Here is a 26,829-nt window from a genome sequence, read left to right as displayed (position 1 = left end):
TTGATTTTACTGAAACTTATGTGGTTAAAAACATTCTTATACTAATAACTATGTGACCTTTAAGATATTTGGCAGGAAAAAAGATCTCATAAGAATAGAACCTCATTTCCCAACTCAGTCTCTTCTGACTTCGAGATCTTTGCAACGATCCTTTCCCTAAGCCATAGAATTCTCCCCTAACCCCTCTTTTCTCCTCCTCCCACCTCAAGAGGGACTCTGGGTCACTGTCCCATCGTGGAAATGGTCGTCATCGGTCAAAAAATATTTCTCTGGGGTTCATATATGAACTGGCTTTCTTTTCGCCACCCCATCTGAGCTCTTGGGCAACGGGGACGAAACAGCAGCCCTGCAGCGGCGACCACAAGACTTATCTTTTAAAGCCAAAAAATTACTTTTAAACAGAGGTCAAACCGGAATTCAATGACACAGTTCATTTCTCTCTGATATGCACATAGGTTAAAAATCTAATAACTCGAGGTCCTTGGAAAAATGCCAAGTCCCAGGTGTCAAGACCACTGTCTGAAAGTCATATGGACACTTTGGGAGGGAGTGGTTGTTCAGTGACTCATGGTGTTTTCTTCTTTGTTGCTGCCTCCTCTGAGTTGATGTTTTTTGCTTTTCTGATTCATCTGTAGTAACCTTGAGTCAGGAATTAAAATAAAGTAGAAAAATAACTCAGGGAAGCAATCATTGGTCTTAACAACATTATGAAAAACTGCCTTACCGACATTATTCAATAAATTGATCAGTGTCATAGTGTCCTGTTGTAATATAGACATGGATACACTTGCAGACTTGATATGGCTTTGGGGTCTGGCCTCTTCAGTTATGTCCAATTCAAGCCCAGTGTGTTAGCCTAAAGAAACTAATGATGGGGATTTCCTGACTCCTGAGCCAGATTTTCCAGCATGCCATTTTCCAATTATGCAGCATTTTCTACTCTGGTCATGTTCTTTCACTTAATGATAAAAACAAAAATAGCTGAGAGTCAATTACCCAAGATTTCTGGTGTCCCCCAGCTCACCCAATATCTGTTATTCATATTCATGTTTCTTATTCCCCTGATGTTTTCAGTGCCTTGTACCTCGATGTATATTAGTGCACAATACTGTCAATGAATGAAAAAAACTAAATGGAAAATATTTGTAATGGTCTTGCCAAACCCATGGGAGGATTAATCATATATCATTGATTTGAAAGAAGAGAAAGGCAAAGATGCAAAGTATGTTTCATACATGCACAGACCTGGAAGGCTCTTTAAAATTCAATTAGTTCAATGGTCCTAGGGCTAAATGAGTGGTACCCACCTGTCTCCACTAACTTAATTTTGGAAACGTAAACAGCAACTCTGTCACAATGATTCCAGAGATTCTACTTGAATTTCACAGGTGTAGAGGCCGAGGATGTTAGAAGTCCTGTAATGCATGAGACAATTCTGTGCAATGAAGAATTGCCCCATGTCCCATGCAACTTACATTTTCGTTCTTAATTTATGCAATGACCCTATAGGTACTCTTATTTCCATCTGACAAACTATTCTGGAGGCTAATTGGCAGGCTTATCCTTCCTAATTGCTTGAAACTCTCTATCCCTAGACTTGATCATTCTGTTTCAACTTATACAGACAGTATTCCTCTTTCAATTCCTTTGGGGCATGTGAAAACCTTCTCTAGAGACCTTCGTTACAGCATCAAAGATGATTCACCACCTAAGGTAGTGAGAAATCATTTTGGACACCAGAAAGCTCCTAGAAAGGCTCAAAGATTAATTACTTATAATTTTCTTTCTTTAAAAAGGTTTTATGCAAGAGGGAAGAGATATGGGAACATGTGTATACGTATAATTGATTCACTTTTTTATAAAGCAGAAACTAACACACCATTGTAAAGCAATTATACTCCAATAAAGATGTTAAAAAACGATTTTAAAAATTGAGATGTATTTGACATGTTATTTCCAAATGGAAAGAAATACTCTTGGTAAAACCTGATAAAATTCCTTGAAAGTACATACAAATCTCACAACTGTGTTAAGGTAATTTTGAACAATTACCCTATTGGGATCCACTGAGTACACTTTTGTGAAGCTCCAGGAACATTCTTTGTACTTCCCATTTCTTCTCAAATCACAAAGTAAAATCTTCTGAGACACAAAAGATTCATTTATTTTTCCCCACCAATTTAAAACATTTCTGTTTTCTCTGCTGCATGTATAGGTGAACAAATAGGCTATGCCTTAGTAAGCTTTCTTTTCTTTGAGAATGGTAGGATTTAAGCATTGAATAAGCAATAGACCTGAAGGTAAATTGTTTTCATGAGAGCATATGTATTAGGACAAATCCTGAGTTCTTATTTGGTTTAACCAGGAAATAACTGTGGTCTTTGAGTGGCTTACAATGGGAAAATTTTCCTCTTTCCTGGGTTTTGGGAAGTAGCACGGTGTCAAGGTGTCTGATTAACCCCTATGGTCAAGTACAAGTGTTGTAAAACTACATAAGCTTGAAAAAGAGAAATAAAAATGGAATCTGCTTACCCACGTGTGTCTTAATGATCAAACATTGCAATTAAACTGAACCGGGAAATTGCTATATTTAGAAAACTCGGATTTAACTGATTGGTCCTCTTCTCACACTCCCATGAGGTGTGAAGAGGACTAGGCACCTTTACCTTAGAGATAAATGAGTTTGCTTTTCCCTTGAATCAGCTTACTTCACTTCCTCACATTTGAAGTCTATTCTGCTGAGATGTCTTTGTTTATTTTACACCATCTGCTCTTCAAAGCTAAAGATAACTCTTACTTCACCAAACTGAGATAAAGTAGGACCACCCACACATCCATGTAACACTACCTTCTCTCTTATATTTGTTTAGCATTTTTTAAAGTTTCCATACTATACAATATCGGCTCATTTTCCCTGAACCTGAAGGCCTAAAGTTATAGATCGTTTATGTGCTAGGTCTCTATTAGCTCACCAATGGATGCCTGAATTCTCAGAAAGATTTCCAGTTGTCTAGGCCAAGTCCTCAGAACACCTGAGCAGCAAAGAGGATTAGCATATTTGGAATGACTCTACAGTGACATGCTTGGATTCTGAGGTAGCCCAGCCCCAGTGAATATGCTAATAACCAGTACTTCCTAGAGAGCAGCAAGCTCACCTTCTTAAAGCTAATGATGGGCAAATAATAATGATGACTTTAAGCATCTGCTGGTGGGTGTCCCCAAGCAGTATGGACGACAAGAGACAGACTTACAAATTGCTGTTGGATTCTACCAAAAACGTACTCCAGCCCACAAAAGCTTCTTCTAGGTGTAAGAATGGTCAAATTTCTATCCATTTTGCTGTTATTGCTATTCTTTTTTTCTATGTATACTAATAAAGGTTTTGATGTACCCATAGCAGTATGTGTAAGTTACATGAACACACAGAAATTATTTTTCATTTTTCATTCATCATTAATATCGTTTTTCTCATGGTTAAAGAGCAAGGGCTTTATTCTGATTCTTGCCTGCTTGCATTCATTGTACTACTCTTCAGCTGCCACTCTGACAATGAATAAGAAGAATGTCAAGAATGTTTGTTAAAATATAACATCTTTGGGATTCTCTATGTATAGTATCATGTCATCTGCAAACAGTGACAGTTTTGCTCCTTCTTTTTCCAATTTGGATTCCCTTTACTTCTTTTTCTTCTCTGATTGCTGTGGCTAAGACTTCCAAAACTATGTTGAATAATAGTGGTGAGAGTGGGCAACCTTGTCTTGTTCCTGATCTTAGTGGAAATGGGTTCAGTTTTTCACCATTGAGAATGGTGTTGGCTGTGGGATTGTCATCTATGGCTTTTATTATGTTGAGGTAAGCTCCCTCTATGCCTACTTTCTGGAGGGTTCTTATCATAAATAGGTGTTGAATTTTGTCAAAAGTTTTTCTGCATCTATTGAGATGATCATATGGTTTTTATCCTTCAATTTGTTAATATGGTGTAACACATTGACTGATTCGTGTATATTGAAGAATCCTTGCATTCCTGGGATAAATCCCACTTGATCATGGTGTATGATCCTTTTAATGTGCTGTTGGATTCTGTTTGCTAGTATTTTGTTGAGGATTTTTGCTTCTATGTTCATCAGTGATATTGGCCTGTAGTTTTCTTTTTTTGTGACATCTTTGGTTTTGGTATCAGGGTGATGGTGGCCTCGTAGAATGAGTTTGGGAGTGTTCCTCTCTCTGCGACTGACATGGGGAGTTTCTTGCCTTTTGGGAAGTCTGAGGTCTTCTGTCAGCGTTCAGTAGGTGTTCTGTAGGAGTTGTTCCACATGTAGATGTATTTTTGATGTATCTGTGGGGAGGAAGGTGATCGCCACATCTTACTCCTCCACCATCTTGAAAGTCCTCTCTCCATTTTCCATTGTTACATCACTTTTCTCTAACAACAAGCATAGAAATTCTATTTTAATGGGAGGGAACTCCAAGGTCAAACAAATGAGTTAAAGATTCAAGACAATTCTACTACACATTCTTAAAATAAACTTGCCTTTCTTTTTTTTTTTTTTTAAACTATTTATTTTGGGCTGCATCGGGTCTTAGTTGCAGCATGCAGGACCTTCGTTGCTGCATGCAGGTTTCTCTCTAGTTGTGGCATGTGGGTATTTCCTCTTTAGTTGTGGCGTGTGGGTTCCAGGGTGGGTGGGCTCTGTAATTTGTGGCTTGTGGGCTCTAGCGGAGGCCCTCAAGATCAGCAATTGCGGAGCGCAGGCTTAGCTTCCCCTCAGCATGTGGGATCTTAGTTCCCTGACCCGGGATTGAACCTGTGTCCCCTGCATTGCAAGGCAGATTCTTTACCACTGGACCACCAGGGAAATCCCTAACTTGCCTTTCTTAAGGCAAGTTCTATGAGTAAGAGCTGACAAGTTTTAAAGAAATACAAGAAATTAGAATTTAATTGATCCTTTAAGCCCCAAAGAAACTCAAGGAATCAAAAAGTAGGCTATATTTCCTCATTTCATGCAGTTCATTAATCTTTGTATCCAGAATATTACAAAGTTCCTCCCAGGAAAGAACTGTGTTAGCATCATACTGTTGCAGGAAGGGTGACCCCTTCCAGGCCCTGAGAGTGGGCTTTTGCCTAACACTTGGAAATGAATTGTCTGAGGAGACACACATTTTAACAAAGCAAGAGATTTTTATAGGGAAGGGGCACCCATTTGGAGAGCAGCAGGGTAAGGGAACCCAGGAGGACTGCTCTGCCATGTGGCTCACAGTCTTGGGTTTTATGGTGATGCAATTAGTTTCCAGGTTGTCTCTGGCCAATCATTTTGACTCAGGGTCTTTCCTGGTGGTGCGCACATCGCTCAGCGAGAAGGATTCTGGGAGGACATAAGGACTGGCGTCTCCTGTCTCCTTTTGACCTTTCCCGAATTCTTCCAGTTCGTGGTGGCTTGTTAGTCCTACGTTCCTTACCAGGACCTCCTGTTGTTAAGATAACTCATGCAAGTGGTTACTATATTGTCTGGCCAGGGCGGGCGGTTTCAGTCAGTGTTTCCCCTAACAATACTTTCTCACATTTCCATAGAAATTTGCAACTGACAATCACAAACAATGTGCCATTTGATCCACCCAATACATTTTTTTTTTTTTTTTTGCTGTACGCGGGCCTCTCACTGCTGTGGCCTCTCCCGTCGCGGAGCACAGGCTCCGGACACACAGGCTCTGCGGCCATGGCTCGCGGGCCCAGCCGCTGCGCGGCACGTGGGATCCTCCGGGATAGGGGCACGAACCCGTGTCCCCTGCATCGGCAGGCGGACTCTCAACCACTGCGCCACCAGGGAAGCCCAACCCAATACATTTTGAGTTAGTCAAGGTCACACAACTGATGAGTGACGGTGTCAGATCTTCAAAATAACTTGGTATTTCTGAAAAGGAAGTATCTAAGAAGAGCCATAACTTCAGTTAAATAGAGTTTTTAATCCCATTCATGGCCATTGAACTTCTGACAAAGCTCTTCATGATACATTTTTCTTTTCCCATCTAATGTGGGCTGTCAGGTTCCTATCCTGGCCTTTCCCAGCTCTCTGTGGTTTCAGTCTCAGCCTGTCCATACTTTGGGGTCTGACCAATACTGACATAGGCAGGACGTAATATTCATATCGTTTTGTATCCACAGTGGCTTAGCAGGGATCTGATGCAACAGATGGATTCTGACACGCTTTTGACCTTTCAAGCCCCAAGATCCTGCCCCTTCATCTTTCCAAGTTGTTCCAGTGCACTTGACCAGATAACCTGATCAGCACCCTGGTCCTCCTCACCCTCCTGCCAGCTTCCTGCTAAGGACAAGATGCTGCCACGGAGACCCAGCTCACCAGTAGGAATCCAGGCTTTTGTGGACAGATCTCTGAAAAGCATGCTTGCTACACCTGTCCCTAGGGTTTGAATGACATTCTAGATGCTCCCTACCCTCCCTCTTCAAAACTGCCATGTCACAACCTCTCGATGACTTCCAGAATGCTCTGTACCTTCCTGACCTCAATCCCCGAAGTTAGGTCAGGTTTACAAGCCCTGTACACCTCAGGTCCAAATTTCATGTTTCCCTGATGACCCCGAGACATGAAACCTCACAAAACTTACATATTAGCCTAAGTAATCATATATGATGCCAATGAAAACACAATTAAAACAAAGTAAAGTCAATGGCTTCTGACTCACTGACTTCCTTTGCTACTTGCTCTCTCTTCCTATTCTCCTAGAAGGGGTAAATTCTTCAGATCAAGAAAAACTAAAGAGAACTTGTCATGGTGAGAAAGCTAATAACAATGATTCATTGATGTATTCAATGAAAATAGCATTAATAATAATAGTTACTCTTGACAAAGCATTTTCTCCCTCTTCCAAGCATTTTACATGCATTTTTAAAAATGTAATCCTCACGATGACCTTACAGTTCCCATTTTACAGATGAAAGAAAAGAGGCTTGAAGATAGTCAATAATATTCCTAAAGTTTTGCAGGTAATGAAATCTAGGTCTACCTAAATCCTGAAGAAGAGCTCTTAAACATAGCACATGTTCACTGGTTACTCATCAGTATTATTTTACACCAATCTATTACACATCCCTGGGGGTGGCCATACCCAGGATGTCAATGGTTCTCTGATGTGGCTTTACATCTGCAGCTCTGATCATGATGGCACTTTCACCTTTGATCTTTCATCACCATCTGCCCAAAAGAAGCCTTGTCATGGGGTTGCCAGGTTCTCATTCTAGGCAAAGAGAGCAGGATAAGAAACTCTTGCTTTTGTATTTTCTCCTGTGCGCCCGACAGGGTTCAGGACCTGATACCCCAAAATATGCCACCTTGATGTATTGAATATTTCACGCTGAAGGAATTTGAGAAAAAGCATTAGCAGAAAAGACTTTCTGACCTTCTCCTGAACCATGTCACATAACCAGAGGAAAGGAGCATTCTAGTCTTTGATGACAAGGAACTCAGAGGAGAATCTGAACAGCAGCAGGCCTTGCTAAGTGTCCCACCATTTACTACACTTTTCCAACCTTCACCAAATCTAGCATAAAAACACTCAGGTTTTACTGCTTCTTCAGGTCTTTATTTTCTTGTGAAGGTCCCTGTGCCACATATAATTTAAATAAATGTATGCTTTTCTCTTGTTAATCTGTCTTTTGTTACGGGATCCCAGTCAAGAGTTTAAAACGATAGAGAAAAAAATATTTTTCGGGACTTCCCTGGTGGCACAGTGGTTAACAATCCACCTGCCAAGGCCGGGGACCGGGGTTCGACCCCTGATCTGGGAAGATGCCACAGAGCAACTAAGCCTGTGCGCCACAACTACTGAGCCTGCGCGCTAGAACCCACGAGCCACAACTACTGAGCCTGCTTGCTGCAACTACTGAAGCCCGAGCGCCTAGATCCTGTGCTCTGCAACAAGAGAAGCCACCGCAGTGAGAAGCCCACGCACCACAATAAGAGCAGCCCCCCTCGCCCCAACTAGAGAAAGCCCGCGTGCAGCAACGAGGACCCAACGCAACCAAAAAAAAATAAATTAAAAAAATATATAATAAATAATGCTGCCTTTAAAAAAGAGAAGATATTTTCCTTCTCTATAAGCATTCAGATGCCGATTGAATTCCAGACAGGCCAAGATTACCTCAATCCTCCCCAATTCTTCCAATCAACTATCTATTCAGTATAACTATTTAATAATGGCTAACATAAAATTTTAGTGAAAAATAAAAGAAGGCAATAAAACTAAAAAGGAAAGACATTCTTTTTAGTAGCTGTACAATGATATATATTTTTTTATGGGGAAGGCTGACTTTGTTGGAAATGATTGATAAAAACTTTAGACTGGGGCTTCCCTGGTGGTGCAGTGGTTGAGAATCTGCCTGCCAATGCAGGGGACGTGGGTTTGTGACCCGGTCCGGGAAGATCCCACATGCTGCGGAGCACCTGGGCCCGTGAGCCACAACTACTGAGCCTGCGCGTCTGGAGCTTGTGCTCCGCAACAAGAGAGGCCACGATAGTGAGAGGCCCGCGCACCGCGATGAAGAGTGGCCCCCGCTTGCCACAACTGGAGAAAGCCCTCGCACAGAAACGAAGACCCAACACAGCCAAAAATAAATAAATTAATTAATTAATTAATTAAAAAAAAAAAGATCCCGCAAGCCTCACGGTGCAGCCAAAAAAAAAAAAAAAAAAACTTTAGACTGGAAAAAGAAGCCCAGGGAATGGGGATCGAGTCTCACCCACTGGTATTCAGCTACTACCCAACAATCAAAATAATGACCTCTGATTATTGTCAAGGACTAAACCGACGCTTTTACATAAACTATTTCACTTAACAGTATTGCTGTGGGAGCATTAAATAAAGTAGTTGAGAAGGAAGCCCCAGACAACTAACCCTTTCTGCCCTTGACACTCACAATTGTGCCCCCACTATATACCCCAAAGCCAGTAGAATTAATCTCATTATATCCATTATCATTGTTTATGTTAGTGATCATGAGAAGTCCCAGACTCACAACACATCCCTATGTACATTCCCTTTTATGACCTCCTCTCATACCCCTAACTCACTGGATCTGGAATTCACAGTCCCGCACTAACCAAATTCATCCTATCCTTGACTTCCTCATACTCAAAAGATAAACTGATTTTCCCTTAAAGACACTGCTTCCCTTCCATCCTCCTCAAATGGTGGCTGTTTTCTCACCCGTCTTTCGGGCCCAGAGGTGGGGCAGATATCCTTTCATGTAATCACTTCTTTGCCTTCCTTCAGCAAACTTGTTAATAGTCTTTCCCCTTCTTAACCAGCTTAGAGTTCATTACCAGTTCATGAACCATCATGAGTACACCCTTGTGTATCCCCATGACTTCCTCGTCCTCATTGTCCCTATCCTACTTACTTGGCCAAATCAAAGTCTGCTAAGTGTAACTGTCTGTCTCTTCTCTATATATTTTCACCCACAGCTCAATGTGGATAGAGACAAACACTCAACTACACCAACTGGTGTTCCATAATTTCATGACCTTGAACTTCAAGTGGGCCCTTAAAGTTGCCTGGTAATCTACATTGCACTCTCCTGATAGATCCATACTTCTGCTTCTCGCAAGCCTCCAACACTCCCTGAACCTCACTCTCAGCTTTCTATTTCACTGAGAAAACTTTAAACAACCAGTTAAAATTTCCAGAAGTTCTCACCACTGCATTTACTCAGCTACCAACATCAGAACCCACATAGTCTACCTTCCTACCTGTTAACAAAGATAAATTTTTTGTGCACCTGCCTAAAGCCAATTCTTCTGTGTCCTCAGTTCATCTCTCTTTCTTACTCATGGAAGTACTCTGAAGTTCTTTCCTCTCTCTCCTATATCATGTATTGTTTTACTCTTAGATCATTTCTACTAATATGTAAACATACTACTTCTCCCATCTTAAAAGCAACAACTAAAAAAATTTAAAACTTCTTTTGATGTCGTATCCTGACATCTACCCCTTTCTTTGTTCTCCTTTGCCAAAAAAAAAAAAACTTCTAAAAAGAGTTATCCATGTTTATTGTCTCCAATGTCTCTCTTAATCCCATTCTAATCAGGCTTTTACCCTCACCCTCTAACTGAATTTCTCTTGTCCAAGGTCAGCAATGGTTTCCATTGTCCTAAATCCAGTGTTCAGTTCTCAGTCCTCATTTGACCAGACTTAACTGCATTTAATACAGTTTATTCCTGAAATGTTTTCTTCACTTGGCTTTCAGGACATCTCATTTTTAGGTTGTCTTTTTATTTCACTGGCCATTTCTTTTCAGTCTCTTTGGTTGGTCTCTCCCCAGCCTCTTAAAGATAGTGTGCCTTAAGACTCAATACTTTGCTTTCTTTCTCTTCATTATGTAAACTCATGACCTTCATAAGTTCAGCTGGTATTAGGTCTTTAAATACCTGCTCTACCTTCAACTCCTAAATTTACATCAACCATCCAGAGTTCTCTCTCAACTCCAGACTGATATACCCAATAGCCTACTCAGCATCTCCACTTTGAAATCTAATGGACTCCTTAAACTTAACCTTTAAAATTGAATTTCTAGTTTTCCACCCAAAACCTGCTACCTCCAGTTTCCCCATCTCAGGTGATGACAACTTCAGCTTTTTAGTTGCTCAGCTAAAACATTAGAGATATTCTTGACTCATTTTGCTCCAACCACAATGGAGTGCTGGCTCTTCTTTTACCATTCAAGGCAAGTTTCCACTTTAGAGCCTTTGCAAAAATGTTCCCTTTGCCTAGAATCCTCTCTTAGCTCTTACAAGTGCTTCCTCAATTGTTATCTCCTCAATGAAGCCAATTATAATTACTCCATTTAAACCTCTAGCCCATGTGCTTTGTCCCACCTGTAGTTTTCCCAGTTCCCCTATTCATTTTTACCTTTTCTCCATGGCACCAATCACCTTCTAACATACCATGCAATTTACAAACATATTGTGTATTTCGTTTATTATCTGTCTCCCCTTTGCTAAATTCTAAATTCCTCGAGGGCACGGATCCTTGTTTGTTTCATTCACAAATGTATCTCAAGTGCCTGGAACAGCACCAGGCACATGGTAGGTGCTGCAGTAAATATTTCTTGAGTGAAAGAATAAACTCTCCCCACAATATTATGAGGAAGGCACAATTCCTTATCAGATGAGGAAACTGAAGCTTCGAGAATATGAGGGTCACAGTACTTGTAATGGCAGGACCAAGATTCCAATCCAAGCCTCTCTCCCTAGAGTTCCCACTCACTATTCCATACCAAATGGTGTTTGCCCAAAGTGGCCAGAGGACAAAGGGGATGCCAAGATGAAGGATGCCATGGGGAGTTGAGGGAGAAAGGAGAAATAAATCTTTGTGTGCCAAGCTAAACAATTTGGACTACTTTCCACAGAAGAAGCTCTGAAGTAAATGGCTACATAGTTACATCCATATTTTGGAGAGATAACTCAAACAGCTACCAAATAGAACACTGGAAACCAACAAATCACCAGCGGAGAGAAACACCAATTTTAATGGGTCTTAATCCAACTCTAATATTTCCACAGCTAAAAATAACTCTCCTTCTACTAATTAATTAGTCCGTGGTTCATTTAATCTGGTCCCCACTTTAGAAACAGTCTGACACAGCATAAATAGTTATGAAATTACACTTTATTCATATATATTAAATATTGATAAACATATTACTTTCCATTTGGGTACAATCACAATTGTCAGCAATATTCTGAAGCACCAGGCATGAGATGAGATGAGATGCTATGTTTTTATCAGGGGACAAGTCATATTGCCTGACACACTCAAGTGCTGTCTGACATGCCATCATAGCAGTGGCTCAGAAGGCAGACATAGTCTCAAATAGGCAGCAACAGGATGGCATCATTTCATTTATCAGCATTCATTATATCATCAAGTGAAATAAATGCACAACCCACAGGGTCTTGCTTAGGTCAGCTGCCTAGTTGGCCCCTGAGATAAAGCCTTGTAATCACATAGACTTGCCTAGTGAGTCAGAAAAAAAAGGGTCAAGTGAAATAGTCACAGGATACAGGAATTATAAATAACACATAAATTAATAGATACTCATTTTCACGACATAAAAATTACTATTATAAATACTTTGATTGATAAGTCTAAATATATATTCCCCATATAAATAATGTAAAATATTAAATATTAATAAATAGATTTAGATTTAAAAATTCAAATATTGCAGGCAGGATTATTTCGACACTCTCTGGCCTCGAAACAGATTCTGACTTCTCCTCCGCTTTCTGAGGTTAGATATTGGCGACAGGTCATTCATCACATTGATGAGTTCACTTATGGCTTTGCGCTGGATCTGCAGATCATCTACCTATTGGGAAAGAAAACAGCAAAATTAATTTCAGGCATACAGATCATTAGGATATTCTGCTGTCATGGCCCAAGAAAGTAGAAGTATTCCTTTAAAATAAATTATTTTCACTAGCAATATATTACCTTAATATATAATGTTGGTTTCTTCAGTGATTAAGACTAAAATTATAATTAAATTGCTAGTTGTGCTGTAACATGGTGGGACACATTACATATTCTTTAATTTACCACTACAGAATTCTGAAAATTATATAGCAGAAAGAGCCTTGAAGTAGTGACAAAAAAATGTGTGTTTGAATTCTGTGTGTACAATACATGTGACTTTAAACTAGTCACTTAACCTCTCCAAATCTGTTTTCTCCTCTGAATGATGAGGAGATTGACCTCTAGGCTCTCTACCACTTCTATCACTTTGTACTTAGTCTTTGCTATAAGTATCAAATGAGTTACTATAGCCAATGGCTCTCACCTTTGGTGTGTAGAAGAATAACCTGGAGACCTAATGAAGAACTCAGACACCCAGGTGTATGAAATCAGACTAGGCCTAGGCCATTGTGTAGTTACTAACATCACCAGGTGATTCAGGCACCACCAAAGTTTGAAAACCACTGGTATAGGTTCAGTACCTTGTAAACACCAAGTCCAAGTCACATGAAAATCATAATTTTTAATTTCCCCCAAATTAGGTCAGTCTCATCATTTCCATAATGGGATTAAAAATAAACATGAATCATATTTACATGGCAATAATCAATTACTGGACTATAACACTTAAAATTAGGAATGAAAGTAAATTTCCCGGTACCCTGCCTTCCATTCCAGCAAATTGAACTATTCTCTCACTCTACCCAATAAGACCATTTAGGTGAGGTCATGCTTCATAAAATGAGGACCATTTACTTTCATCTTTGCTCTGCCACTGGATGTCTTTCTAAAGCTGGAAACACTGCAGCCACCTTGCCACATTTCTGAGAATGACTAGGCTACAGGACTAAAAGGCATAACATGCCTTAAATATGTTCGCAATTGAGCAAAAAATGACAATGGTTGAGAGTTCACTCAGGACTGCCATTGTGAAGCAGGAGGCTTGGTGCTTCCAGAAGGATGGGACCCACAGTTGTTGTTTTTTTCAAGGCCCAGTTACAGCAGAGTAGAAAAGTTTCTACCGGGTGTGTGTTTACAAGTGTTAAATTGAACTTTCCAGTGTTCAAAGCATCACCAAGAAACTAAGAGACTCATCCAGGACTGAACAGCAAGCCAGAGGCAGCACTGGGCTAGGAATAAGTGCTTTTTCATTCTCTAGCCTGCAACCAATGGATGTCTGCTGAACACCGGAAAACATTACCAGTGGAAGTAGTAATGGTCTTATAATTTTTCCAAGCCACTCTCATACCATCGAACGTACTGGAGACTAGAGAAACCTTGAAGAGCAAGCACTTATTTCAGTTCCTAGGAGCTTATGTGAGATTGCTGAGCGGCAGACCCAGTAATAGGGAGAGCTGGGCACAAATCCTGAGAGCACAAGTCATAACGGGACCCCTCCTCTTCTCATTCAAGCCTATTTATACCAAAGCCAACCCCCCTGCCCCCCAAAAAAATCTGGAGGCCTTTGTCTCTTAGATGAAATTTTGGAAAATGTGACATCTTTATGCTTCAAAGTTATTTTTCACCTTCTAGAAACCATAACTTTAAAGACTCAAGGCAATTTGATAAGATAAAGCTGAGGAGCCTAAGGATTTCTCCAGCCAAGATGTTCTAGTATCCAAAAGTTGGTAGGACAATTCTTTCATAAGGTATAAATTCTACCTATTTTCTTTTCTAAAAATAAACACTCTCACCCCTACTTGGGCTGCACAATCTGAGAGGTTGACCAGAGTCTGGCTGTAGGAGGACCTTTGTCTCCTCAAAGGCCATACCTTTCTCCTAACTCATTCTCATTTTCTCTCCATGGCATTGTAGAATTTTAGAGCAAAGGAGACCATAGAAATTATAGTGAACCCAACAGGCTCATTTTAAGATGAGGAAACAGCCCCAGCCAGGCCTGTGATTCATCTGAGATCACACATTTCTTTGGTGGCTGAGCTGGGAGGAGCAACACACATCTTCTCCCCCGGCCCTCCCACTGCTCTTTCCATTAAGACATGCAACCTCCTATTCAAAGCAAGAGAATTTCCAACACACAAACAAGGGGCAATGGGAGAACTGCTTTTCAATACTCCCCCAACTTCTTCACTACTTCTTTCTCACTGATTTGTTCATTCACCTATCTTTGTGCTGTAGGCATAATTCCAGTATTTTCCCAAATCAGAAATTTAAGTGACTCACATAACTGACTTTGCAAAGTCACCCAAAACACAAACAGAATTGGTAAAGACGGGTTTTGGCCACAGGTTCATTTCATAGCTTTAACAACTGTACCCAGTAGCTAATTTCTACTTTCTGGGAATGAAGCACTTTGCAAGAGCCTCTGCAATGAAACCAAGAAAAAAAAAAAAAAAAAAAAACGAATTAAGATCATCTCACCGGAATTTGAATCAGCTTTTTGAAGTCATCCAGTTTCTCAGAGCTGCCATTTAAGAACTTCTGTAACATGTCCTGTTTGATGATATCCATGCTCCTTTGAATGATCTGGTTATCTTTTAAGTTTTCAAAGAGTTTGAAGTAGAAGGAGACGATTTGGCTCTGAATTATTTTTTTGTCACTCTCCTTGGGAGAAAAAGGCACAAAGAGAAGTTGATGTGAATTTATCCATCAGAAAATAAGCAATAGGAAAATTAGCCAAATGGAAATGTTCAGCTTACATCTTTCCAATTCTTCAAAATTTCTAAGAAAAGAGGCCCACCAGCAGCTACATCTGGGTTACTTGCATTCTGAGAAAACAAAACAAAACAGGAAAACATTGGTTTACAATCAGTCCATAAATTGCCCTAAAACTGTACTTCAAGTTTTATTGAACTTGGATGCTGACAATGTTCACTGATTTTCTTTTCAACACTCTGTTTAGTTCTAACAATGTTTTCTCAAAAGCTATCATGTTGGATACAGCCAAAGACTATCATGCTATTTTAGCTTTCTTATTTACTAATATAACTTCACAAATGAACTCAACAAGGCTGATGATACTTCAGTTGTCCCAAATAACTATAGTAAGGGACAGAAAGTATTTCTAGGTCTAGTAAAAAACCCCAGCAAAGCCATCTCACTATAAAATACTGCCCCGCTATGGTACAGGTTTCTATAAGCTCTACCTGTGCCCTCCTATAAGGTATTATGTCAGCTTTAAAAGATAGCTCCAGCTGTAATTATAGTAGCTAAATTTTGGACATATAATAAAATATTTAAAATGCAAAAAACTATTTTAATTAACCATAACTAAAAATGTTAAGAAACTCATAAAATGAAAGAAAACAATTTTTAAATAGAAAGCAGATTAAACTTCTACAAAAAAAAATCTCAGCAAATGACTACTCCAAGAGTAATTCACAGACAATCTGGATGGGACAGTAAAATTTTAAAACCACTTTTTGGAGAAAAACACCTATAAGTGATTTTTTTTAAGCCAAAGCTTTAAGGACCTCAGCTACTTTAATTGATCAGTTATTTCAAATGACCATTTTTAATGCTAATCTTGACCTTCCTTTGACTGTCACCATCATAGCAGCCTGAGAAATCAGAAAGAAAGACCTAGTCATTTTTTCAGTATGCATACTACTTGACATCATAATTGAACAGATTCTCAACACAAAATTAGCAACACTCTAAATTATACCCATATTATGCCCATCTTTTGGAGGATTTATGAATCCTCACTAAATCTCTATAGCAAATTGAGCAGAGAGTTAAACTATTATCTAGATCGTTTAGTCAAAAAAACACATCCAGCCAACAACAGTCACAATAACACCAAGTCTTCTCAAGATGACTGTGGGCTAGAGATGAGAGCCCATCATAGATACAATTACAAGTCAACATCAAACATCAGTCATTTCAACCACAAGCAAGTATTATTAAAAGGTCATACTTACAAGATATTCCTTTAGGTTTTCTATTTCTTTAAAAAATGGGGCCTGGCAGTAAGAGCCAGAAGAACCCAAAATCACGCACAGCTGAAAAGCTAAGAAATAACTGGTATATTTCATTGTTTCGGAGAGAGTTAGGTGAAGTAGTTGTAGCTCCTGTATTAAGTTGATCAGGTCCCAAGGATGTAGCTGATCTCTCTTTTCTAATAGCTGATCTGCAGATGATCAGAAGAATGTACTGTCTCCTTTTGCTACTGGTATTTATACCTAGTTGAAGTCTCATCAGGATTACGTATTTTCACAAGTTTTTTAAGATGAGATGGTGACAGATAGAGATGCTAGTTAGTTGGTATTAATAACTATGGTTTTGTGGCATTTTGGTGTTGTAGTTAAGAGTTTCCTTTCAACTCCTTGGGTCTTTTGACGAGGAGACAGACCCATCATGCCCACCTGTGCCATTCTTGTGGGATACTTTGAAAGCACTTTCACTTCACACCATCCAGGGATTGGAAATTTTTGTGCACCTCCTCTCTTTGCCCTTGTAAAATGTTGATTCCTCATCCAGAGATTACATTGATCATTCGTTTGTGGTCGGAAGCAAGTAAAAAAGGAAATTCTAGGGGCTCTCAAACCTTTACAAAGGGGGTGCCTCTTAAAATTTTTCTTGCAAATGACCAGAAAGCAAGGAAAAGAATGTGGTTAGAAAACCAGTGTGGTAGGGAGCCCTTCATCAAAGATGGTTAATATAATATCTACCACAAATTTATGTTGCTCTGACCAACAATGCCCAACAGAAATATAATGCAAGCCAATTTTCTAATAGCCCCATTACTAAGGGTAAAAAGAAACAGGGAAAAATAATTTTTAAATATATTGTACTTAAACCAATATATCCAAAATATCATTTCAATATGTATCAATACAGAAAAATATTAATAAAATATTATACATTCTTTTTGTCATACTAAATCCTAGAAATCTGGTGTGCATTTTATACCCATGGTACATCTCAGTTTGGACTCACCATATTCAAATGCTCAGTAGCCATGTGTGGCAAGAGGCTACCATATTGAACAGCAAAGCTCTAGATGATAAATTTTTCCAAATAATCACTAATGATAGATTTTTTTAAACTTTTTTTTTCCTTTCAGATACAAATAGGATTGTTTTTTCTCCTCTCTTCGTAATTTCTTATGAAATACAGCACTTAGGGATGGCACAGAAGACCCTCCACTATTTGATTCCAGCCCAACTTGCCTTTCAACCTGTACTGTATACACAGCAGTATTGCAGTTATGAATGCAGACTTGAATCCTGTCTCCACTGCTATCTAGCTATATGATTTTGAGTAAGCTTCTTAACTCTTCTGTAGCTAGGTTTCCTTATCTTCAAAGTGAGCCTAATATTAGTATCTTCTCCAGGCTTCAGTTGAAAATTGTCAGATGATAATTTATAAAGTGCTAAGAATTTTGCCTGTCATGTAGTAAGCACTCAATAAAAGTGATCTATTCCTATTCAGGCGCGTTGGATGACTAGTCATTCCTAAAAAAACACACCTGAGCCTTTGCTCATGCTGTTCCTTGATTTCCCACAACTGTGCCTCTCAGAATGGCACCCAGCCATCCAAGTCCAGCCTAAAAATCATTATCTGGGGCTTCCCTGGTGGCGCAGTGGTTGAGAGTCCGCCTGCCGATGCAGGGGACACGGGTTCGGGCCCTGGTCCAGGAGGGTCCCACATGCCGCAGAGCAGCTGGGCCCATGAGCCATGGCCACTGAGCCTGCGCGTCCGGAGCCTGTGCTCCATGACGGGAGAGGCCGCAACAGTGAGAGGCCCGCGTATGGCAAAAAAAAAAACAAAAAAAAAACCCATTACCTGAATGAGTTCTCTCAAAATGATCCTTCTTAAAAGTAATCTCACATCTTCTCTACACAGGTCTAGGAAAGTGGTTCACACTTTTCTTAGAGTCTTGATCCCTCAATCTCATATTAGAGTTAGTTATGTATCTTCTCTTAATCTAGGGACTGAGTTCCCTAGAATCAGAAATTGTTTCATCTCTTCCATAACACAGTTTTCTTCCCTAAAAACATTGTAGCATGGAGATTTGTCCATAGACAGCACTGAATAAAAGTGAACTTGAATGCTTAATTCAGGGCCTACTCTTCCCTCAAGCTAATTTTCTTCAAGTTCTAATCCCAATGCTATCAGAACTAACCAGTAGGAAATTTGTTTTTAATTAAAGAGGGTTCATGATTAATGTTGGAAACCTGATACTATGTCTCTTTAGCCAAGCCCTGCTTACTGGGGCAATTCCATGTATTATTTTATGTGAAAAAGGCCTGAAAACTGTTTGAGGGGTTATCTTTCCAAAGAATAAACAAAATCAAAAAGTGTTTGTGGGACCAAAGCCTCACATCAAGCAAGTGAGGAGTGTGGAAATTACACTGCTGCCCACAAAGCTCTATTGTATCGCTCCTCAAGGAAAAAGATGGCCCAGATAATGTGCTTACAGGGTGACGCTGTGACAAGAAACCCTTTCCAAAGCCTTGAGACAAGTGCAGGCACCAAAGCCTTGAGACAAGTGCAGGCACTCAATACTATCCAGGAAACCTATGACCAAACTCCAAGTTACTGTAAGGAATGTTACCAACGTTCTGGAAAGAAGTAAAAATTTGTTCTGCTCATCCCTTGATCTATCCACTGGAATATGGTGTTGGGGGTGAGGAGTTAAGAATAGCGAGGTCCAGGGCCTCCCTGGTGGCGCAGTGGTTGAGAGTCCGCCTGCCAATGCAGGGGATACGGGTTCGTGCCCTGGTCCGGGAGGATCCCATATGCCGCGGAGCGGCTGGGCCCGTGAGCCATGGCCGCTGAGCCTGCGCATCCGGAGCCTGTGCTCCACAACGGGAGAGGCCACAACAGTGAGAGGCCCGCGTACTGCAAAAAAAAAAAGAATAGCGAGGTCCATAATTGGGAATTACACTTTGTCTGGGGGGTTGTAAATTGCAAATCCCTATTCAAAATCATATGCATATGTGTATATATATATATATACACACACACACACACACACACACACACACACACACACACACTATGTTTACAACATGGCCAGATGTATAGAATTAGTAAATACATGGCTAAAATTCAAGCTCTAATAGCTCTTGATGGCATGACCAAGCACAGCACAGAATTAGGGAATTACAGAGACTATCTATGGCTTATTCTCTCATTTTTTTAGATTTTTAAACCAAGACCCAGGAAAAAAACAAGTTGCTGTGCTTAACTTCATTCAACTGGACAATGTAGAGCTCAGTCTAGAGCCAAGACCTTTTCCCTAATCTACCTGTCCCCAATGAATAGCCATCAAAACTACTGTATGTACCAATAACTGTGTTAAATATGTGAATTCAAGTAATTACATCCTATCAGGCTTTGATTCTGGGACTCTTTTTTTCTGTAGAATTTGTGAGATAATAGTCACTCTTTAATTTCTTAAAAAATAGTAAGACTGCAAATAAAAGTTTTGAAATTACTGGTTAGATATCCCAGCAGGCCCAACTTCGTGGACATAAGACCTGTACAGTCTATCAGGACCCCACACTTAGAGGAGCCCACATTTGGTTTAATGCTCTGTTGTTACCTTGTTGAAATTCCTAATAATTTTTAAACAAGAGGCTCCCATTTTCATTTTGCACCAGTTCCTGAAAATTCTGTAACTGGTCTTGCATCCCAGGCTGGAAGTGAATCACATCCTATGAGATTTTCATCTTTCAACATATGATTTTTGGGTTCAGAATGTTGTCACTACAAGAGTATATTCTTTGATCTTTTCCTGTCTTGTCAAGTTTACCAAAGAAGATGTTTCTCTCTCTTTTCTGCCTGTAAAACACCTTCTGTTGCACATGCAAACTAGAGGTTTCACACTTTGTTGTTCAGCCAACACTGAGACTGCAGAATCATTCACCACCAAGATATCCTTTAAAAGTTTTTCAAACCCACCAGGAGCCAAAGTGTGAGGAAATTACTAAAATGAAGGGACTAAAAACTTTCTTTTTTCTCTTCAGCCAGACTTCTTTCTGAAAACTGGCGATGGTTATGCATTAAGCGTCAGCAAGATTTTCGATCGTATCTCATGCTATCCTTAGCCGTCGCTGAGTAGGCAGTGGTAAGACAAAACTTACACCTTTGTTGCCCTTTTTCCTCTGTGGTCAGCAGTCCTATCCCTAGAACTCACAACCAAATTATCACATCCAGACTTTGGGGTAGGTTTCTTCCACCGGGTATGAGTCAATATTGGATCCGTGCCCCACGCTGTCTTGACTCCGGGAACTCCTGACATCACGCAAGCTGAGCCTACGGAATAAAATGATATACAGAGTGGAAATCCACGCGGAGTCAGATTTTCCCCGAAATTTGACTCAGAACTCCCATATGTTAGAGGAGAGTTTTCTGAATCCCCCCTTTTCTTTCATTCCATCTGGGCAACTTTGAGACTTGAGTCAAAGAATATAGAAGACATTATACTTATGTAGTACCATTATCAGCTTACAATATTTTCAAGTTTATGTCAAATGGGATTGTATACTGTTCATCTAGCGATTCATGTCATGCTTTGAAGGTCATATTTTTAATGCACAAGGAATTTTAAAACATCTACTAAGTGCTAAGTACTGTGATTGACACGGGGTTATTAAAGAAGGATGGGACAGTTTTGTTGTGAAAATATTTGTTTATATCCTAATATCACTCAATTAGTAAGTCTTTATTGAGCACCTACTCCATGCCTATAGCTCTAGAGGTTACAAAGAAGTTAACAGTGAGGCAATCTGGCAGGAGCATATGTCACCATATTGGTAGCTAGGATGGATTCCACTGCTCTTGTTACTGTGTTGGTATCCATATTCTCCCTTTTTCTCCACGTATGTACATCCTTCCCAGGGTGTTCATATAAGTGAAGAGGACTGATTATTGCATAGAGAGTAAAACACATACCTGACATATATATTGCATTCCCTCCTCCTATACCCATGGCAGGCAGCACTAGTTAGCCATGGTGTTCTTTCCTACTAAGTTTAGATGTAGACTCTGAATCCTTTTCAACACTGAAATCTACCAATTCATTATGTGTTTCATTATCTATTTGTCCCCTTGGGGCAAAGGTTTACTTGTTGCTGTGCCTCATAGCGAGATGAGTTCTTACAAATTACAAAGAAGTAAAAATTATGATCTCTTCCTCCAAGAACATTAGTATTAGAGAAAAAATTACAATTCATGAAGTAATATAGGGGAAAGACCTCTGGCTTGAGAGGAAGGAGTCCCAAATTCTGGTCCTAGAATCTACCACTGGTATGTGGGATTTTGAGCAAAGCCTTTACCCATGCTTTACATCTCAACATCTTAAAAAGAAGAGTTGGATCCAATGAACTGTTTCCTTCCATTTCTAACATTCTATGTTTCTATGACTGTGATTTATGAGGAATATATTACTGAGAATTAATATTATATGAGATAGAGAGTCCAACAAGCTTAGAAATTCAAAGAGAAATACAGTTGTCCCTTGGTATCACAGGAGACTGGTTCCAGAACCTTAGTGGATACTAAAATCCACAGATGCTCAAGTCCATTTTATAAAGTTGCATAGTTCACTGGGCCCTCCGTATGTGCGGGTTCCACATCTGTGCATTCAATCAACTTCCATGAATAATATAGAGGGCCAATTGTAATTGTCTGAAAGATAGAAAAGTTGAGGAATTTCATGAATGGATTGAATTTTAATTTCAGTTGAATTTGAGCTTTTAATTTTAATTGAGCCTTGAAAGATGTATGGAATCTGTAAGGTCAGATGTAAGGTTCACCATTTGTACTTAACTCTGGGGCCACATGCTTCTTTTTGCAATAATGTCAAAAAGCGACTTGTCCTCTGGGTGGCCCCTGAAATGGCACTAAGCTTTGAAAACGTGCATCCAAAGGAGACTTAACCATTCTATCTCCCATCGTAAAAGTTCCATACAACAGACTGGCAGATTTAGATTTTCCCCAGGTTAACTGGAGGAAGAATTCTGAAACCATAAACATCCAATGAATAATAAGTTTTTTTTTCTAAGCCAGGGTTTCATAAGTCATTATTACTGTGTCCTTAATCCCTGAACCAATTCATTAACTACTCGAACCAAATTTCCATCTGTTAGTTTTTCAAATGGAAATTGTTTTTAAAGGTTATAAAATTACATAGGAGCTTTTAAATAAAAAATCAGACTATTCAGAAGAGCACAAGAAAAGAAAATATCATCTATGACTTCACTATCCATGGGTAAATACTCAGCATTTTGACACAAATTCTTTTATATTTTTTCTAATACAGTATGTAGCTCAAAATTATTCCTTAGTAAACTTTTGTGTTTATTAAATATGAAGAAAAGTAGCCTACTGATTATGTCCAAAGACTCTGGAGTCAGGCTTCTTGGATTCAGTTATGACTTTGCTTTACACTGTTGACTTGAAGTGAGATACTTAACTTCTCTGTGCTTCAGTTTTCTCATACATAAAAAGGTGATATAAACAGTAGCTGTCTCAAAGGACTATATGAGTATAAATTAGGTTAATATGTGCAATGATGCAATGTCTGACATATAATAAGAGCTCAAATGTGTGGTCAACATAACTAGTGCTTTCCAATATCCAGATCTCAACTTCCTGGCACATGGAATAAAACACTTCACAGCCTCTTGCAGTTAAATGGGATCTTGGGACATTTTCTGGCCAGTCTAGTTGGAGTCTAAGTAATGTGTGTCACTTCTGGGCCAAGACTAAGTAAAGCCCCTGGGAAACCTTCCAGTTCTCTCCTCCCTTGCTGGAGCAATGGTCGAGGTCATAGGTTTTGAGAGCATGAAACATGTGAGATGGAATACATATGTTACCTCCACTTTCTTTCAGAACCCTTAAAGGAATAAAAAGGTTATAATGCCTCAAAGAGAAAGAGAATAAAACAACAATAGGTAATAAATGTCAATAAAGTTATGAAAGATGGAAAGAGAATGAGCAAGTGATAACTGACCTCAACTTTAGATTTCTCTGTGACAAGTACCACAACAAGCTGAAAGGAACACAACAATCTGAAAATCAGTTCACATGGTAGATCTGAAGAAGATTCAAGAATTGGGCTATCAATCACCTCTGAAAGAAGAAGCTCAAGGTAAGATTGAAAATAGAACAACCTTGAAAATACATACCCATAAGATGTAGTTAGATCCCTTCTAGCTAATTCAGCCAGGCCACTACCCATGCCACACTTTGTTTGAAGATTGAAAGTTTGTTTTTCAGCAAGGTTCTAGATATCTAACACAGCCAAGGAGGAAGTGAAGTATCTTGATAAGATTAGGATTTAATTAAAAGTCATCACACTGAACAGTGAGATCACTAGGCTTCCAAAATGCTTACTCTATTAGACTTACATCCCCCAGGCAGGTGACTAGAAGATTCCCCTCTTGAAAAACTGCCCAGCCCAAAGGAAAAGATATACTGACATTTGATGTATCCTTCAAAAAAGCACAGTAGTTTCAAGTATTACCCTATGAGAATGCTTGTAAGTCAAGAAGCTCCATCTATGCATATAAGACACCTTCCAATAATTAGGACTTCATTATTACATATGAAAACATGAATGACCACGAAATACTTTAGAAAACACTTTAGGATAAAAGATAAAGTTCAAAGAAACAAATAGAGAAACATTTCTGGAGGAAACAAAGCAGAAGAAAAAAATGCAAAAAAATATTTTTTAAGTAAGAGAAGATTCATGAAACAAACAATTAGAGAAAAAAGAATCTCTTAGAACTTAAAACTATAGCAACAGAAGTTTAAAAAGCAATAGAAGGGTTGAAATGTCAATTTGAGGATATCTCCAAGAATAAACAAAATGACCAAGAGCTGGAAAATGTAAAGAAAATTACAAAAACTTCTAAAAAAATGATTCAGGAAGTCCGACACATAAATAAAAAAGCTCCAGAAAAAGAAAAGAAACAATTAAAGGAAGACAATTATCAAGGAACTTTAAGAAAATTTCTCATAGCTGCAAAACATGAGTTTCCAAAAAGAAAAACCCAATGAATTCCTAGCAAAATGAATTTAAAATGACAGACCACAAGGTATATCATTAAATTTCAGAGACTCTAGTAAACAGAGAAGATTCTCAAAGTTCAAGAGAGAAAAGCAGGTCACATGCAAAGGATAAGGAAACAGAATGTTGTCAAACTTCTCAATAGCAATTCTGGAAGCTAGAGACTGATGGAACAGTATGTTCAAATATTCGAATAAATCAGAATAAAATCATGTCCAGACTTGAATTTTATGCTCAGCCAAGCTATCAATCAACTGTCAGGATAAGGACACTTTTCATTCGTGCAAGATCTCATAACTTTATTTCCCATGTACGTTTTCTCATGAAGAATCTTGCGAAAGCTGAGAAAGTATTTAACCAAAATAAAAAACTAAATCAAGGAAGAAAACCTGAGATCCAGGAAACAGAGGCTCCAACACAGGAAAGAAACTAGGGGATTTTCAAGCACATTATGAAGGTAGACCCAAAAAGACAGATGTGCAGAAGACCTACAAGGCAACCAGCACTTTTTGGAACTAAAGGACTGAGGAGTTCCTGAAGGATGCCTCCAAGAAAAAAAAAAATGTAACTAAATGTGTTTCACTATACTATAAAACATTTTCATCCCTATCAGAGTTTAGAGTGAGGAGATGGTGAATTAGTGATGGGTATGTGGAAAACTAAGAAAACCAACCAAACAACACCAATTATTAACTCCAAGAAAAACAAATGTTTTGCAAGAACAAATGTTGTGAACAATATTTACCTAATCATAATAATATAAACTTTACTCTGAAAAATGTAATATAGCTATAATGGGAAGATAGGAGAGAGGGGAGGCTGAGTGTATGTATATAGGGTAAAGAAAGTCAATCATAATTTTCTGTAGTAGGAAGTATACAGATGCTATCTAAAGTGGGGGAAATGCACTGTAAGAAATTTTTAGTGATACAGAGCTAAGTAGAAATTGAGCTAAGAATGGAAGCTAAATGAATTGAAAGTGATTATCTTGGAAGTGTGTTTCAGAAATAGAAATGCATGGATCAGAGAGCTGCTGACTTTTTGTCATACGCTTTATAGTATTTACAAAGTTTTATAGTTCCCAAGATACCTTGTAGCCCAAGGCCCCTGCCATAAATCACATTGGTAGTAGAGAGTATCTGACATGGCCCAAGGCCCCAGTAAACAATAATACTCTTATCAGGAAGGACAGTCCAAAGGCTTTGGTGGTACCTCCCTGCTGCTGAGAGCAAAGACCACATCTCTCTGCAAACAAGGTTAATCCATTACTGCACAAAATTATTTGATTTTTTTATACAGTTTGTTCTGCTGTAACATGTGTTTTCTTTTTATATTATTTCCTCATACCCAAATGACAAATAGGAAAATGATGTTGATAAAATGTGGAATTCATTTTGGTTCATACTGGACTTTTCCCAGCATGTTAATCAAGTACAATAAAGTACAAGTTTTCTCACCATTAGGAGAAAGGCTTAGCAATATTTGAAGACCATAAGGAAAAAGTCAAAAGTTAGAAAAGTGTTTTAATTTAATGCTAATAGTGCTAAACATTACACTACTTGGGAAGAAGCAAGTGCAGGTGAAGAAGCTGAAAAGATTTTCCCTCCTGTTAAAAAACAGTGGGTTAGTAAAAATGGCTGCACCCCAGATAACATTTCGAATCGGGATGAAAATGTTCTCTATCAAAGGCAAATGTCCTACGTCTCAAAGGAGGAAGCTGCAGCCCAAGTTGTAAGGTTACAAAGGATTGATTCACTGTGATGACAGATGGAAACTTCTCTAGAGATTTAACAATGCTTGTATTTTAATTAGAATTTTTATTTGTTTTGTTGATACTCTGATTATAAAGTTCAGTAAGTATTGAATGGACTGGCCCAAACCTTATTGTCCCCAAAGGCCCTGTTATTTTCTGTTTGAGATTCTTTAGAACATGAGGTTTTTCAAGAAAATATAAAGTGTTAAAGCAGCAATACCTTTACATGTCTTACTTTGATAAAAGTAAAATCATTTAAAAAACTATTCTTTAAATGATAGATGTAGTCATTATTGCTACTTTGTTGTGGTTATTAAGGGTGAGCCTCACGTATATGTTATAATTTCTCAATTTAGCTGAGGTCATTATAAGCAGAACAGTATGTAAATTGAAGGCTTCTAGCCTCAATGTGAAGACTGCAAAGTCCAAGAAAATCTCAACAAATCTGTATTTAGCCTCAGGGAAATGGACCTTAGAGATAAAACTTTGTACAGCCAAATATTTCTGTGAGTGAAAATAATGGTACCTAATAGTAAGTAAGAGCTACCCACAGTAAGTG

General features: G+C 38.9%; 1 protein-coding gene across 1 annotated transcript; it reads right to left on the bottom strand.

Annotated features, from left to right (window-relative positions):
* Nucleotides 1-12,022: 12,022 nt before the first annotated feature.
* IFNG (interferon gamma) lies at nt 12,023-16,523 on the bottom strand (the record flags this gene model as incomplete). Its single annotated transcript, XM_081249125.1, has 4 exons — nt 12,023-12,382; nt 14,908-15,090; nt 15,186-15,254; nt 16,410-16,523. 4 exons carry the CDS (start codon nt 16,521-16,523, stop codon nt 12,248-12,250), a joined length of 501 nt encoding a protein of 166 aa, XP_081105251.1. The 3' UTR covers nt 12,023-12,247.
* Between the last annotated feature and the right edge of the window lie 10,306 nt (nt 16,524-26,829).

Source organism: Mesoplodon bidens (assembly GCF_964165515.1).
Source record: "Mesoplodon bidens genome assembly, chromosome: 11".
Classification (NCBI taxonomy): Eukaryota; Metazoa; Chordata; class Mammalia; order Artiodactyla; family Ziphiidae; genus Mesoplodon; species Mesoplodon bidens.
The sequence above is the reverse complement of the archived record's forward strand: the minus strand, read 5'-3'. Positions and strand labels throughout refer to the sequence as shown.